Raw genomic sequence first — 19167 nt, 5'->3', positions numbered from 1 at the left:
AGGCCTTGGTTTGTGATTTATCGAGATCGCCCTATTAGCTAGGCATCCATCTGGATCATAATACTAGGGGTCTAATATAATATGGAGTCCTAAACGTACCAATTTTGCAAGTAATGTGCCCTCATCTTAACTTTTCTGTAGAGTAATCTCTCCAAATTCAATACGAGGTTTGTAGAGCATAGTCTTATTTCTTCCTACTCCAATCTCTACATCTGCTATAGAGAGTTGTCTAGAAACCTCTAGGGCTAGGACTTTGTTAGTAACATAAGTAGGCAACCTGAAAGGTTCTTGTTTGAATCCATACACCTAGACCATTGTAAAATCAGTTGCATAAAACCAATCACAGGGAGGGGACTTAACCTGGGTTGAAACTTGAATTTACTCCATCCAATGTATCTAGTCCTAGGTAAGGCAACGAGGAAAAAATGTAATCCAAAAAGGCATAAAAATAAAATGTACCAGACATGACAGGGGTCTCGACAGTAACATGGTTTTTATTTCTGGAGGCATATAATATTCTCAACTCTAGGCCATTTTGCCTTTGAAAGAAATTAGCATTTTGATATAGCATCATACGTACCAGAAAAGAGGAATACTTGAAAGCCAATTCTGTTCTATAAATTTGCAACTGTTCCAACATTTTTATAGCAATAACCTCCAAAAAATCTATACTAAAGGGACCCTCCACCCGTAGCTTGTACCTAAAAGCAACCTGAAATTCTTCAACATCTTTGTCCTTGTCCATCCTAAAAATGAAGGCCATCATGTATAAGGCATCTTGTAAACCTTGCTGAAAATAACCCAACCCTATGGGAAACTTAGGAATCTTGCTTGCACCACCCAAATATTTGAACTCATCATTAAAGAAACTCAACTTTGTTTTCTGACTTTCAGAATAATAACTCAATTTTGTCTAACAATATTGGGTCATTCTGGTAGGAATGCATAACATTTCCCAAATTGGTTATGTGGTAATCATGATCTAGAGGTTGGTGCTTGGAATGACTCTATTATGTGCATCAAAATGCGAAGCACAAAGCTGTATAAGTTCTTGGCAAGGATGCACAAAAGAGACCATGCATTGAGGAAGGTCATAATACCATTTTTGACCCCTATGGAGTTTTGTCTTTTCTCTTTTTCCCTCTACAATATTCTTTGCAAAGAACCCACTCAAATCTCTTTAGGATTAGAACTAAGCTTTGGGTCAAAAAAATTATCTACATAATCAGTGACTAGGGTTGGGTTTTCAAAGTCTAGGAACTTGGTAGGGTCTATCCACCAAGTTCCTTCAAAGGATGGCTTTCTTGGTTGGGTGCTAAGGCGTATGAATTTTTTTGAAAAACATTTACCCTGTAGGGTGGAGTTGTTGCAACATTTGAACTTGGGCTTGTCATAGCTTCCTCCATGCTTCCTTATGACTTTTGGCACAACTGGTGTTGGCTTTTATGGATGTGCTCTAAGGATTTCCTAGTTTTTGCAATTTACTAAGACCCTTTTCTCTTCAAGATTTTGAGAACACAAAATAGCATGGTTTTTAAGTGGGTGGTTTTCCTTAGTTTCACATGTTTTTTGCAAGAAATTGTCGCTCCATTGAAAAACAAGAACATTAAACACACGTACGAACAACAACCAAAATTCATAATGAAGAGAAATGAAAGAAAGAAGGGCGACACTAAGTTCAATTTATTGGAGTTAAAGGGCATTAAAACTCGACATTGGGGCAACGTATTGGGAAAGTCTTCTAATGATTGATCTTGACAAATGGGTCTAGCTAGCAAGCTTGGCAAAAAACACCTATACATTGTACCTACTGGTACTTATTGAAAGCCAAAATAACACACAACTCAAGCAAACTACCCTATTATGTACAACCCCAAGGGGCACAATATTTAATGAAAATTATTAAAGTGTGTCTTGTTAATGGGAATCCCAAGGGCGTTACTATTTTCATCTTCCAGTTCAAAAGAATTGCTTTCCTTACATCTGATTATTCGAAAGGAGCCTACCCATAGCGAGTCAAAATTGGCATGTTGACCCGGTTCGGTAGCTCACTCATACTTTAATACAAGATCTCCTTCTTTAAACTGTGGGTTAAACGTGTTCTTCTTGAACTATTTTTTTAATACTTGTTGATGATGTTGGAATCAAGGAACACTGAGAGGGGGGTGAATCGGTGTTCTACAGGCAAATAAACTTTCAAACTTATTCTCAGACCACCGAAAACAAATGCAGGAAAGTAAAATGTAGAAACACAAGATAATCAACCATAACACCAGAATTTTTATGTGGAAACCCGGAAAGGGAAAAACCACGGTGGGATTAGAACCCACAATATTCATATACTGTGATCAGGAGTACATAAATATTACATAAGGGGAATGTACTTGCATTCAGGTACACTGCCTAGAACCAAAGGTTCAATTACAATATGGAAGTCTCACTGACTTACAGATCAATTACAATGATAACTACAATTGTTGAACTCCAAAATAGCATCAAACAATACTTGGATGAGTTCCGGTTAAGTGCAAGAAGATTGGTTGTAATACATTTGCAACTCAGCTCTGTTATGCTTCTAAGTTAGCTACTGAATCAAGAATGTGCACGTGAAACTGGGCCAAAAAGGTTTCTCAATCACAAGTCGCTCATATCATCACCCAAAAAGATCTTCTACATCGGTCATATATCCGCAACCACATAATAAACATTCATTAAGTCAGCCAAGCACAATATGCAATGTAACATGTAATCAGGTGTCAGCTCAAACCGGATCACCAAAACATATGCAGATCAACCAAATAGTGTCCAAATGATTTCTATAAGTTGGCCCTATCATCCCATGCACAAATCTAACCACCACAATCACCGCAATGATTCCAGACAAAAAATGCTCTACTTATCCTGAGATATCGGAGACAGATTACCGGATCACTTCTTCCACCGGTTACCAAGAATCATGACTACCGGATAGGATTTCCAAGGAGAGTTGCCATCAATGACAACCTTAATCCATTATCCATGCATTAGAGTTCACCAGATGAGTGTCAATTGCCAACAATCTCCCCCTTCAGCATTGATGTCAACACTCATGGAAAATGACTAAGTGTTGAAACCTGTACACCGGATCAAAATTTTTAAGGCTCCCCCTTAGATCAAAAGCTCAAAAACTTGTATCATTCTTTACATTTTTCACTCTACTCTCCCCCTTTGACAACAATGCCAAAGTTGGGGTGTTGCACCAAAACTTATATACAGGGGTATACACTGAATACTCTATACATACTTGAAGATATCTGCAAAAATGATCTTCAAAAATCCTAAGTGGGTATCCCACCCATTCTTCAGGTTGTCCAAAACTGTAATGGAGACATTGAAAACATAGGCATATATCTCTACATCTTTCAATTCACACGGTTCAGTGGTTGTGCCATTGTCTTCAAGCAATCAACTTTATTGCTCAACATGGTGTCCATCCAGGGAGAAATAAAGTTCCGGAGCTCACCAAGTCGCCCCAAAATTCTCTCCTTTTCTAAATTTGAGCTTGAGATTTGATCAGTAAGGGCCATCACCTAGCCTTCTATATTGTTGGCAAGGGAAACATTTGAATCAAATACTTATTTGATTATCTATATCTGAGATGAACTTAGGCAGTGTAAGGCATGACTTGTATATCTTTCCACGTACACTTAATGCCTCATAGATAGTCTACAGATATTTGTTCAACTTAACTCTGTCATCTTCAATCATCTTCTGGAAGGTCTGCAAATGCACCTCTTTAAACATGTCCAATACTTTCTTGGCAGTTGCCTTTTCCTATGATTCAAAATTGGCATCGATGTTATTGATAAACTACAAGAGCTTACCAGAGGGGTTAGAATTAGGATCTAATTGAACTTCCAATACCACCTTTTGTAGACTACTCATAGACATCTCGATCAACTTCTTGTCCTCAGTTTCAGATTTGACCAAGTCCTGACTAGCTTGAGCCTGGACTGCTACAGCTACCATTAGCCTTTATGTCGGGGACATCTGCCTAATGTCAATAGGTTTATCAAAATTAATGGAGATGTGTGGGAGAACTTTTTTCCCTTTGTCCCTTGGAGTGTCAATTGCCATGATTATCGAGACATTGTCAGTTTCTTGTTTTCCCTTATCGATCTCTTATGCCTTACCATGTGCTTTATCCTTATCTGCCTCTTCTCTTCCTACAACCTTTCCTTCTTGATCATTTTCCTTGTCTTCAACCTGTGCACCTGTGTCACCACTTGGTGCAGTAACATCTTTACGTGTCTCCTGGGCCACCTCACCTTTCCCTACCACCATATTCGGGTGGACAACTGGAGGATTTTGGTTCTTTGTTGCGTCAAGGGTTACATTGGCCTAGTCTACCAGATTAGAGGTATCATTCTTCAGAGGTTCATCATCATACTTAGGATTGATTGGCAAATCAATTGTCCTTTAGGAACCTTTTCCATATTCCTTCAATCTCTTTTCTTACTTCTTCAACCCTGCCAACCATGAGCCTGTTTACTCTGTTTTTGCTTCTGAATTCCTTTCGGTTGGCCTGCTCCATGATATTATCAACTTCTTCTTGAGATATGCAAGCACTGACATTTATCAATTCACATTCTTTCATTTCCTTATCTAATCTACTTGTCGTTAGCCTTCTACCATCAATAATATTATACAAATCTTTCAGAATGCTACATTCTAACTCAATTAATGACTTGCTGAAGTTATGCAAATGCAACACAACAACTTCCTCAACTTCCCTTTACTCATTCTCATCAAAATCATCATTGTATGCACTAATGTTCTTGATATTACCATCCTTAACTATTTCATCAGTTAGTTCTTTTGCAATTAATAATGGAGGAAGAAAGGTGTATTTACCTTCCACCTTGTTGGATTCAAGGTCCTTATCAAATTATGTTTGTATCCTTCTTCCCCTTTTAGGCTTGCCGGTTAGAGAGGGTTCAGATTATGTTTTCTTGCTCAGCTGAGCACCACCGGACCACAGTTTCCTAATCACCATGACAAATTCTCCTTTCTTCTTTGCTTTCTCGGCTTCCTCATCTAACTCACTCCCAGAAGCAACAAGAGATATAGCTACATAAGTTCTTTTTGGCTTCTTCTTCTACTTCAACACTCCTTTTCCAAATGAGCTTTGAGTTGTAGATGACTTCATTGGAGTAGAGGAAGACTTGGTGTCCTTAGATTTTGATTGGGAGGGAACCAGTTCAGTCTTAGGCTTCTTAGATTCAATCTCTTCTTTCTCCTTAGCCTTCTTAATTACTTCTTTGGTAAAGCCCATCTACTCAGCCACTGCCTCTGCCATTTTTGTTATTTTTCTCTTCCTTTTCGGCTGAGTGAACTTCTTTCGTAAGTCCATATCTTTTTCCTTGAATGCCCCAAATTTTTCTTCAGAAGGGTCAACCCATTTGCTCAAAAGATGTTGAGCATAGCCTTCAAGAGTTTGTGCATCAACCTCATAACCCATCGGCATTATCCATACTATTCTAGGCTCTATCGCCTCCATATGGCACTGATCTTTATCCACCATGAAACAAATAAAGTCTGCATATTTATCTACTACCTCCTTAGGGATCCTTACTCTATTATTCATTTTGCCTTGGAATATTTTAAAGAAGCTCCACAAGGCAGCTATTTGATTCTCTATGTTTCCCAATCTCTGTAAACCTTGTTTGATATGAGTTGCCACTGGTATGTCATAAGCCCATTGGACTCTTCCTGTGTCGGGGATCTCATTCATGAAGTACAATGATAGACAAACAATTAGTGAACCGAATTTGAAAACATTCTTCTTGTTTGTTTTGATTTTCTTCAAATTGCTCAGGAGCTCTTCAAGAAGAACTATACACAAATCATACTGCATATCCTCTTTTACCATCTGGTAGGCTGCATATATCGTTGTACCAAAGACAAAATTCAATCTGTTAGATTGGTAAATTCTATATACAATGATCATCGATGCAAATCTAATATCATGCTCCAAGATATCATCAATTGTCATTGATCTGTTGTCAAATTGAGCACCGGTTAGCTTTGTAACAGTTGGGTTTGTCACCTTCCTCAGACTAGGTTTTCCACCGGTTTGATCCAGGCATGTGACTGCATGGATTGTCTATTTGGTTATCTTGTAGGGTATGTCCAACCATATGAATTCATCATGGACATGGCTTAAAATGTACCTCACCCATTCATCCTCATCAAATGTCAAAAAGTGAACAAACTGCGTGAAACCCTTTCTTTGCAACTGTGCATATTCTGGTTTGGGATTTCCAACTTCATCCATTATGTGGTCAGTTTACAAGGTTAAGATGTCCTTATTTCCGGTCTCCTCAATTGAACAATGAATGTATGCCCTCACATCATCAACATGCAAAACTCCATAGGGAACAGACGAAAAAACGCCATTGGGATCATCCTCAACAAACTTGAATGAATGTCTTTTGAATTGTGGCCTTGCTCGCTTGGAAACGCTTCGGTAAATACCTTTTTCTTCTGTCAGATGCACAAGAACTCCTTGTCGAATGAATTCAATCTTTCTGATCACCTTGGAAACTGGTTCACCTCACTTTGCAGTCTCAACTCTTCATTTGCAATGTGAGAAATTATTCACATTTTGCCCCTTTTAACTTTGCAAACCCTAACTTTAAGTTGAAATAAATGAAACTATAAAGTTCAACCAGATGACCTGTTCAGCATAATCCAATCAACCAGATGTCAAGATCGACATGATGAATTCTGAATAATCATCTCCAAATATCTGCAATCAACCTTGATCGATCACAAATCTCTCCAGGGGATTCTGCAAGATTGTGCATGAAGATACCACCCCCTAAGGCTGAATGCCTTAGTTACCGGATGAAGATCCTGTGCCGGATTCAAGTGCGGATCCATTGTCTGCCTTGGATTCATCTTTTCTAACCCACATCTTCTCATGCTTGTTCTTGATCTCTTCTACCTTTTATTTGCCTTTCTCATCTGATTTTCCTTTGTTTACCGAAGCATTATTCTTACTTCTGCAGAATTTTGCAATGTGATTAGTTTTGTTGCATGCATGGCAAACAATATTTTTATGCATAGGTTTGAAATTCATATGATTTGGTCTCATCCTGCATTGGTTAGAGATATGTCCAAACATCCCACAAGCATAACATCTCTTGTTCTGAAAATTGTTCATTACTGCTCTGCACATGTTTGACTTGTGACCAAAGTTATTGCATATGAAACACTGACCGATAAAGGTAGGACCATTGTTCATATTATTCATTCCTTTATTCATCCTACTTCTGCATTGATTTGCCATATGACCAAATTTATTGCAAGTAAAACATCTGCCATTGAATTTATGGGCATTAGGTTGTCTTACCAGAGGATTGTTGCTCTTATGATTAGGCTTTACATTGCTCTATCCAAAACTGGAGGATTCTTCTTTCTCAAATCCAAGTCCTCTCGTGTCTTTTCCATGTGTTTGACTTTCCAGCTTCTAATCAAGCCTTGTTGAGCTAGCATTGAATTTGTCTTTGTATTCATTTGTAGTAGCAGGTTCATCTCTTAGGGCAACAATTTGTCTTTCACGTTCTTGACCATTATTCCTTGATTGTGTTAACTCAAGCTTCAACTAATCATTCTCATAAGTAAGCTTAAAGCATTCATCTGCTTTGTCCTTCAATGATTGAGTCAAGATTTCTTCATTCTTCTTCCAGTCTTCAATCTCCTTAGTTAGCTTCATCACAATGGATTGCATCTCATTCTTCAATACAACATTCTCTCTGGCAAGTTTATCACATTCATTAGCTTTGTCCTGGTTTTCCATGCTTTGTTCTTCTTTCTCCTTCAACTTGTCCGTCAATTCTTTCCTCTTGTCTCTTGAAGTGTTTACTTGATCTTTCAAATCATTAATGAAGCCTTCAACTGCATTCAAGTTTCTCTTTAAGGAACTTATTTCATTTCTTGCCACATCAAGATCCTTAAGTGCCACACAAAGTTGTCTCTGCAAACCAGAATCCATTGATTCAATCTCCCAGACCTTCCTCAAGCGGTTAGGCTTCCTTAAAGGAACTAGGATCTGATACTAATTGTTGGAATCAAGGAACACCTGAGAGGGGGGTGGTGAATCAGTTTTCTACCAACAAATAAACTTTCAAACTTTTTCTCAGACCACTTGAAGCAAATGCAGAAAAGTAAAATGTAGAAACACAAGATAATCAACCACAAAACCATAACACCAAAATTTTTACGTGGAAACCCGAAAAGGGAAAAAACACGGTGGGATTGGAACCCACAATATTCATATATTGTGATCAAGAGTATATAAATATTACATAAGGGGAATGCACTTGCATTCAGGCACACTGCCTAGAACCAAAGGTTCAATTACAATATGGAAGTCACTGACTTACAGATCAATTACAATGATAACTACAATTGTTGAACTCCAAAATAGCACCAAACAATGCTTGGATGAGCTCCGGTTAAGTGCAAGAAGACTGACTGTAATACCTCTGCTTCTTAGTTAGCTACCAGATCAAGAATACACACATGAAAGTTCAAAAATGGTGTTGATGAACCAATCATGTTCTTCAAAGGATTGCATTAGTGATCGCATTAACTTTATGAAGATTGACAAATATGATATATGCTCAGACTTCTATTTGATTGAGAGACTTAACAGACTATGTAAAAGTGGTCTTTATGCTTTATCTTTGATGTTGAATTTTATGTTGAAAAAGTTAATGATGAATGGATTCTTGACTCTTATGATTTCAATTTTACTAGTATGAGTAATTGGACCATGTTTTCTTAGCTCTTTTGGTTGCTCATAATAGAAGTTTTGTTGTCATATCATGTCAATTGGATCAGGTTGTTGATTTATTTAAGTATTCATGAATGGATGCATAGTGTGCATTTCTAACGAGTCTTAGCAAATGTTCCCATTGAGAGATTTGAATATCTAGTTTCTGTGTTTGTAAACCTTAAACTTTATGTTATCTTTCAAACTATGAAGGGGCAATGGTGTTATGTACTTATCTTTGAAATGCCATATCTGTCATTCTTCTAAAAATGCTTGTTAGTGAAAAGTGTTTTGGAGAATCGCCTTAGTGTTAGATGTTACTTTGGTTTCCTTTCTTCCCTTTTCCTCAAAATCAAAAAACAAGAATTAGCTTCTAAAATCTTGAAGGTTGCTTAGTGAATCGCAAAGCCAAGTCCCCATTCATGAAGCTTCCCATAAGATACCGTTATCTTTCTGAGAAGAAAATTTTAGAATCAATAGTTTCTTTTTCTGGCAAAATTGTTGATCCCCAAAAGGTTGATCATGGATGTCATCTTGAATGTATAAACTTCACTTCACTTCTGCTCCAATGCTCGATGAATGATTAATTGCTTGCTCACTTGAATTTTCTATAATGTAAATCAAGTGGCTTAGAAGATTAGGTTTCAAATGAGAGGAGTAGACCTCCTTTTATACTTGATTGCCCAAAAACTAATTGAATTTTTGAAGTAGGCTAACATGGGATCAAATTTCCTACTCATCTGAGATGACCATTATGAGGACCAGAAATGGGTCCTGATTGAGAGGACCAGGGCACTGTGCACCCTGGTCCTGACAATCAGGACTCGGGCTTGGGGGAAAGGTGGAGAAGGAAAATGTAGGTCTGTGGATGGTGTGAGCAGAATCAGAACAATCATTGGGCATCAAAAGACAAAACACCAAGGTGAGGTCTAGGTGAGGACGAAATTGTATGTGGATACAATTTACGACGCTAGAATAAATATAAGCACAAAGAGTTCAACTAGAAGATGACACTATTGAATTATTCCATAATCCCTTGGCATATGACTTTTTAATTTATCTTTCACCAAGTCAACCCTGAGGGGTGTAAGATCAAACAGGTTCACCAAAATGTAACACAAAATAAATTTTCCCTAAGAAGTTTGAGCTATTCTAATAACATGCATACACATTAACACAATTAACCAAGACTAATTCATTTGATAATCTAAAATAAATGCTAGAGTATGGAATAAATGTAATAATCAAAGGCACTTAGCTTTGTGACTAAAGATGAATAAATTTGGATTTACAATGAATTTTGGATGTTTTAGGATTAGAAATATAAGGCGATAGTTTGTAGTTTTCCTTGAGATTAAAGAATTTTATCTACATTATGGAAGGTTGAGTCTAAACTTATAAAAACATCCTATACCTATGGATTTGATTTAATAATTTATAAAATCCTATTTTTTCTTTGACTAATTTGCCTCCACTTCATTTTTTATGCTTGATGATTGTTTGTATTTAAGAATATCTTTGGAGGATTTCCATTAGTGTTCCAAGGGGACATGTTCTCCTAGGTCAACCCTAGTAAACAAGTAAATGATAAAAAATAACATCGTCCAATCATGCATATGCTTCTAGGAAGATCATGTAAATCTAGATTCATTTAATTGTACCAAACCAAAATATTTATGTCCTTAAGATGATAGAGGATGAGAGGATACTTGATGATGTGAAATGAAAGCAATTGAATGCCTTTTAATAACACAAAATAGAATCAAATTGAACAAATATATGTTTAGTTAGCTCTAAGAAAGAAGGAAATGGGCAAGAGTAAGCCAAATTTAGAATCTAAATTTATAATTGTTTGATGTCAAATCTACAGTTGTTGGATCAATTATGTGAGCATAGACTTAACGTATCAAAATCTTGGAGTAACCTAATTTAGATCTTATCATTTTCCTTCCAACACATATAAGAAGTTGCAAATTGAGTTACAATTCAAAACTCATGATCCATAAACAAGAACGACTATCTTTCAACCATCAAACAAAAGAATGGTAGAATCAAGAAGGAAGTTGAGAATGAAATGTTTAAAAATAAGTGCATGAATTGATGTAGTAAATAAGGAATAAATGGAAATGTGGACAAATATAAACGAGGTATGCATAGGATGTTGGAATGTGTGCAAATGAAAGAGTAATACTAAGAGAAAAAGAACCTAACTTCATATAAGATTATGTTATTTGTTGATACATAAATGCAATAAGATGTCCTCTTAAAATAAACACTTCAAACCAGATATAAATGTATATAAAACCATTAGAATCTTATATTATTTTTATTTTAATATTAAGATTTATTTTGAGACTACTCTACCATACATTAAGAAAAAACCCTCCTATTTAAAGCTTATCTTAAATTAAACTAGAACAATTTTAATTACAAAGTGATTTACTATTACAACAAATGTATAATGAAAGATATTTAGTCTTTAAATTGTGCTCAATAAATAAATTAAAACTTTCACATTTCTTTTTGAACATAAAACATCAAATGCATTTCAAAAATAAAATGAATTGTTATTTATTAAAAAAAAATATTTCATGCATGTCTAATACACATTTTATTATATCTGCAAAACAAAACAAAATTGTCTCAGATGAAATTAATTATTATGAATTAGATTTTTTTTTACTAATTTTATATAAAACTCATAAGAATTCAAGAAGATCAAATTAATTTGAAGCAAATGTTTATAAACAAATTTCAAGTAGACTACATAGAATTTATTCTGATTACATTTGTAAGGAACGCAACTAATTAAACATGACTCTAATTCATATTTTATATTCTGATTACATTTGTAAGGAACGCAACTAATTAAACATGACTCTAATTCATATTTTACAAAATGTAATATTTATTATTTTGTTTAGTACAAAAAAATATATTCAATTGAAATAATGTTGTAATATAATTGTTATACTTCCCTCTATCCTATTAATATATTCCATCAAATTCCTCAAAAATTAATGTAATTCTCAGTTTTATGTATTCCATTTGATGTCAACTTACATTGTCTAAAAAAAACTTACTTTTCCCAATCAACCATATATAAATTATATGCCTGATTAAACTCACAACCAAAAGCCTTAATACCATAACAATGTCTCATTATAAATTGTACTTTCATTTTGACATGTACAAATGCATCTCTTAAATGACAATCTATTAACTTTATCATACCAGTTTCAAAATGTCTAAGCAGCACCTAAGATGTGCCTTTCACCATATTTATTAATTGATTGAAAATCACAATACAACTTCTTTTTTATTTTCAATTAATTAATAAATATGATCAAAAGTGCATCCTAGATGCTACATAAACATTTCCATTGACAAACATATTAACTCTCATATCAAAGCAAGGGAAGGGAAGCAGTGGGTTCCTTGATCTTTTCTCTCACCTCTCCTGTTGGCCAAGCATCTGTCAATTTCCTGCCAGTATTATCTACTCTTGCTTTGCCCATCCTGCACCTCCTCTTCCAGCTTTTCATGCCCTGCATACACAGATTTCCTGAAAATAGTTGAATGTGATGACACACCCATGGTATCATAAACCATTTGTATATGTAAAGATATATGCACATGGCATACAGCACATCTGATTTTATCAAGTCAACAGCATGCTCTAGAACTCCAACAACTTAGATCAAATACGTTTTAGAAACCAGAAATAAGATGCGGTCCCTTCTCTATCACCTTTGCTAGATATTGCTTCTCTTAGGATCTCAATACATCTTCGCAAGGACATTGTTCTTGTTTCAAATAACGGAACCAGTACACATCTCTCATGGCAATTTGTCTTGGATATAAACTTGGTTGCATGTCCTGGTCAACCCATACTCGAAGGTTTTTAAGGATTCTTAATAAAATATAAAGTGAGCACAATACAAAATGACATAGCATCAAACTGGCTCCTCGATCAAAGCATGCATATTATCCCATGATTCTTAATAGTTTTCCCAGAGGGCATGCTTGAAAATCCAAATGCAATCACCAGCTTAGCCCTATGGTGGCAGAGGAATAATTCATTTTCCTCTGAATCACTCAGTGTATGTCTTCACTCTAGAAAATACCCTGCTGCCTTGGTCTCCCAGTAAAGATTGCTCATACTTTGCATGGATCTCCTATGTCTATAGGTATGCTCTGTCTCCAACACAAAAAGCATGTACTATTTTATCGACTTCAATCCAACTACATCCAGGTATCTTTTTTATTCCTCTATCTTTCATCAATTTTCTTACCATTTGAACCTCACCCCACTTGCCCACTTCTGCATAGATGTTTGAGAGAAGAACATAAGTCGTGGCATCTGTGGGATCCTGCACAAGAAGATGAGTTGCTGTGAATACTCCCAATCCTATATTCTCATGTGGTCTACATGCACCAAGCAGACACATCCACACAACTGCCACAGGTTTAATTGGCATTTTTATGATAAAGTTTAGAGTTTCCTTAAGATAGCCTGCGCGCCCAAGAAGATCGACCATGCATACATACTGATCAATTGAAGGTACAATACAATAAGAATCACATATGCTGTTGAAGTATTTACAGCCCTCATCCACTAGACCTGCATGACTGCATGCTAACAAAACACAAGTGAAGCTTAAATGATCAGGATATGTTCCAGAGTGCTTCATAAGTTCAAAGAGTTTGAGAGCATCCTTGCAAAAGCCATTTTGTGCATATCCTGCCATCATAGCATTCCATGAGATCACATTTCTTTGACGCATTTTGTCAAAAACTTCACGTGCCTTGTGTATGCTTCCACATTTTGCATACATGTCTAGCAAGGCACTTGCAACTACAACATCCAACAAAAGTCCGCGTTCAACTATGCTTTGGTGGATGTCAATACCCTGTTGTAAAGCTCCCATTTTGGCACAAGCTGGGAGGATGCTCGAAAAGGTTGTGGAGTCTGGTTTTATACCTTCCGATTGCATTTGCTTAAAAGTTTGTAAGGCATTTTCAACAAATCCATTTTGTGCATATCCTGCAATCATTGCAGTCCATGAAACCACATCTCTTTGAGGCATTTTGCCAAACAGTTTATGTGCCTTGTGTAGGGTTCCGCATTTTGCATACATATCTACCAGGGCACTTGCAACTGCAATGTCTGATAAACATCCACATTCTATTATGCTTTGATGTATAATCATGCCCTGTTTCAAAGCTCCCATTTTGGCACACGCTGGAAGGATGCTGGCAAAGGTTGTGGAGTTTGGCTTTACACCTGCCAATTGCATTTGCCAAAATGTCTCTAGCGCCTTTTCAACAAACCCATGTTGTACATAACCTGCAATCATTACTGTCCAGGAAACTAAATCTCTTTGAGATGCTTTATCAAACAATTTACGTGCCTTTTGTATGCTTCCACATTTTATATACATGTCTATCAAGGCACTTACAACTACCACATCTAGTGAAAGGCCATTTTCAATTATGCTTCGATGGATATCCATGCCCTGTTCCAAAACTCCCACTTTAGCACAGGCCGGGAGGATACTGGCAAAGGTTGTGGAGACTGGCTTTACACCCGCCAATTGCATTTGCTTAAAGATTTTCATGGCATTTTCCGCAAATCCATTTTGTGTGTATCCGCCAATCATCGCACTCCATGAGACAACATTTCTCTGAGGCATTTCTCTGAATAGCATTTCAGCCTCGTCAACAACACCATTTTGTGCATATCCTGCGATAATGGAGTTCCATGAGACCACATTTTTTACAGGCATTAAATCGAACAGTTCACGTGCCTTGTCTATGCTTCCACATTTTGCATACATGTCTATCAGGGCATTTGCAACTATGACATCTGACAGATAACCCATTTCCATTATCCTTTGATGGATGTGGATACCCTGTTCTAAAGCTCCCATTTTGCCACAGGCTGGGAGGATGCTGGCAAAGGATGTCGAGTCTGGCCTCACACCTGCCAGTTGCATTTGCTTAAAAGTTTCTAGGGCTTTCTCAGCAAACCCATTTTGCGTATATATCGCAACCATTGCAGTCCATGAGACCACATCCTTTTGAGGCATTTTGTCAAACAGTTCACGCGCCTTGTGTAAGCTTTCACATTTTGCACAGGCTGGCAGTACGCTAGCGAAGGTAAACCGATCCGGTTGAACAGCTGTTCGTTGCATTTGGTAAAACATTGTCAATGCTTCATGAGGATAGCCATGTCTTCCGTAAGCCGCAATGATGATGTTCCATGAAAAGACGTCTCGTTCAGTCATTTGGTCGAACACTTCGCGCGCAGCTACTAAGCTTCCACACCTGTCATACATACGTATAAGGGTGTTTTGTAAAAGTTTGTGTGGGGAAAACTCGAATTCCCTCTCAATGACGTAGGAGTGAATTTTCTTGCCCTCTGAAAGGGTTTTCTTGGAAATGCAGGCTTGCAATAGTTGAAGATATGTAGAAGAGTTTACAGAGGTGTTGTGTGTGGTGAGTAGAATGTGTAGCGCCTCCTTCAACCAACCCCCTCTGCATAATGCTGCGAGATTGAGATTGGCAGGGGATGGCATTGAAATTGTATTGTAATGGCGTTGGAAATGTGCATTGTCGTTCAATCACTTATACCCAATGGCAATGTTATGGTGTCGCCGTCTTTTATATTCACTGGTAGATTTCTGGCAATTTATTTGTCTCAATGACGACGATGCCAACAATTACAAAGCTCTGTAGAGCAAAATAATGGAAGCCCCTATTCTTCATACAATTTGCACCTACCTTCATTATATAGAATGTCAGTTTGCAGTGTGTTAAATTGATAGAAATAGAAAGAAAGAAAAAAAGGAAATACAATTTTTTGAACTTTTTTTAAAAAGTGTGTTTAAGTTATTTAGAATTTTTCAAGGAAGTTAATATTGTCTTAAAAAATAATATTATGTAGTTAAAGATATAATTTAAACTTGAAATGTTTATTTTATTAGTACTAGTTCATGTTTATTTGAAAGTAATTATGTTTTTTATCAAATATAAATGATATGGATATATGCATGATAAGTATAGTATATTTTGTTGGAAGAATAGCCACTTTCTATTATCATATTGGTTTTAAGCATTTAAAGAAATCTATTATCAGAAATCACAACAAATTGATCAATTATGATTTTCACCTCTGAATATTTTAAACAATATATCTTGAAAAAGCACATGTTAAGTATGTTCCTAATAAAATCAACGTTTCGAGTTCCCTTCAAAGTTTCTCTTCAAAGAAATAATAGATAATTTTTTTAGAGAAAATAAGTGCAAGGGCCAAGCCAATTTTTTTTAGAGGGGTAAGTGAAAGTGTGTAGTTTTCTTAAGTGTGGATCTCAAATACATGATTTTGATTGATATGGTTTAAGATCATATATGTGGTTTTGATCTAGTTCAAGCCTATACATGCAACCTTGGTTAGTTCAAAGCTACATGCATGACCTTTCTCTACTTCAAGTTCACACATACAACATTTACCTTCCTTGTTCAAATTCAAAATTAATTATGGTTCCAATTAATCATTACTTGTCAATTCCTAATGTGAAAAGGTTCTAATTGTGTACCTAAGACTAAAATAAAAAGAGGTCATCTCTAGGTTTCTTTTTAAGGAATCAAGATTTATCCAACACCATTTATTGCCACAATAAAGGAACAATAGTCACACATTTTTGTAGCTTTATTTTGCATCAATCATTTTGATTACATTGATTTTTACATCAACAAATATTAAAACTTACTTCTTGCACTTGGTCTACTATTAAAGAACTTACATCATCCCTCAAGCTCTCATTATCATTTTAGTGCATCATTGTCAACTACTTAAGCATTTGTTGCAAAAATTATTTGACGTGTCTTCCTTTTCTTTACAAAATTGTTGAATTGGTCAAAAAGGCTTAACTAATATGCAAGGTGGGAAACCAATCAATTTATATTGAAAGTAATAAGGAGAGTATTACAAGTTTTCAAATCTAACAAAATTTTAGTTGTATAAAAAATGTTAACAATAATTAAAAAAAACATGGAGAAAGGAATAAAGATGAGAGATATAAGCAACATTCATATACATATAACACTGGTCATATGTACCCTAGGAAAACCCTTTTGAGTAGAATAACCCAATATATAGAGCACCACTTATCATATTAATGATAAAATATATTTACAACGTAATGATAATTGTATCCATGCTCTTCAACTTATGAACAATATAGTAACATCTTCGAGCTTTGGAAATCTAACACAAATGCATGCAACCGTACATGCATCACCATATTGCAATGACACAATCAAAAGTAACAAGATATTATCTCTCTTCAATTATGGAGGAAATCTACTTGCTACACTAATACCATCAACCGTGTGCATACTTATATAGACCAAGAAAGATTCAAAGCCATTGACTAGTATTACAAAATCATTAACTCAAAACCATGACCCAAATGAACAATATACAAAGAGGTCTCATGATACATGTTTCAAAGCTACAAGGAAGATTCTAGAAAGTCAAAATAAGACAAAAATGGGTTCACCTACCTATGCAAAAGATGCAACCGAAAGTAACAAGATATCAACTCTCTTCAAGCATGGAGGAAATCCACTTGCTACACTAATACCAACGATCATATGCATGCTTATATAGACCAATAAAGACCCAAAGCCATTGTGTGTTATTACAAAATCACTAACTTAAAACCATGACACAAATAGACAATATACAAAGAGGCCTCATGATACATGCTCACTCACATGCCAAACTTGGAAAGTTAAACATATAACTCCAAAATGATGACTAACATGTAAGTCCCCCTCATAGTTTCATCCTACACCACTTCCATGCATATTAGTGTACACTTATGCCTCACAATGTAACTTCCCACATTGTACGTTCTTATGTAACAATTATTGTCTAATGTCTATGTAAGGTCCACATGTATCTATGCCTTTTGTGTGTGATGTCATTTTTATACTAGACACTCATATTAACTTGTTGATGTTTTATATTGTTACTTTAATACTTGTATTGTATATTTGGATATATAAACATATATTATAATTTTGATATATAAACATATATTATAATTTTGAAATTTGTATCATATTTAATAGTGTATCACTTATATTATTATGATGATATTGCAATTAAAATATGTTTATGGGAATGTGAATTATATGATGTTGGTTGATTATACTAAACGCTTTGACTATTACTATGTATTGAGGACATGTGCATAATGTTTGACTTGAGTGTGTAGGCATCAATGGTGGTTAATTAGAGATGGAATGCATTCATCTATTTGATTATGTTTATTGGTCATGCTTGTTTATATTAAATGACATGAAACCTATAAAATTAATATTCAAATTAATTTTACTTTTAGATCTCTTATGTGTTAGACCTATCAATGTAAGTTGGATGAATTTTAGTTTGTTTATATTTGCAAGTAAACAAAATAATGATATGCATTTGATTTATTTAAAGAGTAATACAAATTGTATTAGGAAAACTCGAAAGTAAGTTTATAAAATTTGCCTTTCAAGTTATAAAATACCTCTTTATAACTATCTATTGGGAAATAGTTGGGAATGTGAAAAGGTAAATAGAATTTTGGGATTAGGGATTGAGTTTGTTTGAAGTAGGAATTGGATTGCTTGCTTGGTGCTTGTTGATTGGATTGGAAAATATTTACAATTCCTTGATCACCTTAGATTCTTTAAAGCATTATTCTTGTAAATTTTGTTACAAATTTGGAGAAATAAGTGTATGTTTTGATTGATATAAAAATAATTGAAAGTGGAAATATTTGTTTAGATTTATTATGCCAAAATTCAATGTTATTACATCCTTGAGTTTGGATTGAAAAATGGGTTATTCTATTATAGTGTATAAAGGGAAAAGAGTAGCATTATAAATCCATTCTTAGTTTTTGGAAAAATAAAAAATTAATTTTTTTATGCTTTTGGGTAGATTCATATCAAAAGGGTATATTTAGAATTATGGCATTTTGGCATTTTTAGTTTTGAAGAAAAATGAAGAATTACCAATGGCTTACTTGGTTATTTCTTGGCATTTGTGAAAAATTAAAAAAAAAAAGTTATATTTGAAACTTAGTGCATGTGTTTTATTTTATGGAGTAACATATACTATGTGATAGTGAAATTGTATAGGGAAAAATCATGTGTACACCTTTAAAAACCTTATTTTTTCCACTCTAAGATCCATTGTCAAGTAGTCTACTTAGATTGTCTTGGGAATAAGGACAAAGTTAGAGGCCTGAAGTGGAAGCATTGACACTAGTTCATATGAGGGG

The 19167-nt window shown here is 35.3% G+C and overlaps 1 protein-coding gene across 1 annotated transcript; it reads right to left on the bottom strand.

Annotated features, from left to right (window-relative positions):
• Nucleotides 1-12228: 12228 nt before the first annotated feature.
• On the bottom strand, nt 12229-15162 carry LOC131079710 (pentatricopeptide repeat-containing protein At3g24000, mitochondrial). The gene is made up of 4 exons (XM_058017738.1): nt 14931-15162; nt 14109-14567; nt 13117-13565; nt 12229-12369 (listed from the first exon to the last, which is right to left on the bottom strand). Exons 1-4 carry the CDS (start codon nt 15160-15162, stop codon nt 12229-12231), a joined length of 1281 nt encoding a protein of 426 aa, XP_057873721.1.
• Between the last annotated feature and the right edge of the window lie 4005 nt (nt 15163-19167).

This window comes from Cryptomeria japonica, chromosome 9 (genome assembly GCF_030272615.1).
Source record: "Cryptomeria japonica chromosome 9, Sugi_1.0, whole genome shotgun sequence".
Taxonomy (NCBI): Eukaryota; Viridiplantae; Streptophyta; class Pinopsida; order Cupressales; family Cupressaceae; genus Cryptomeria; species Cryptomeria japonica.
Note: the sequence above shows the minus strand (reverse complement) of the source record. Positions and strands in the feature narration are given on the sequence as shown.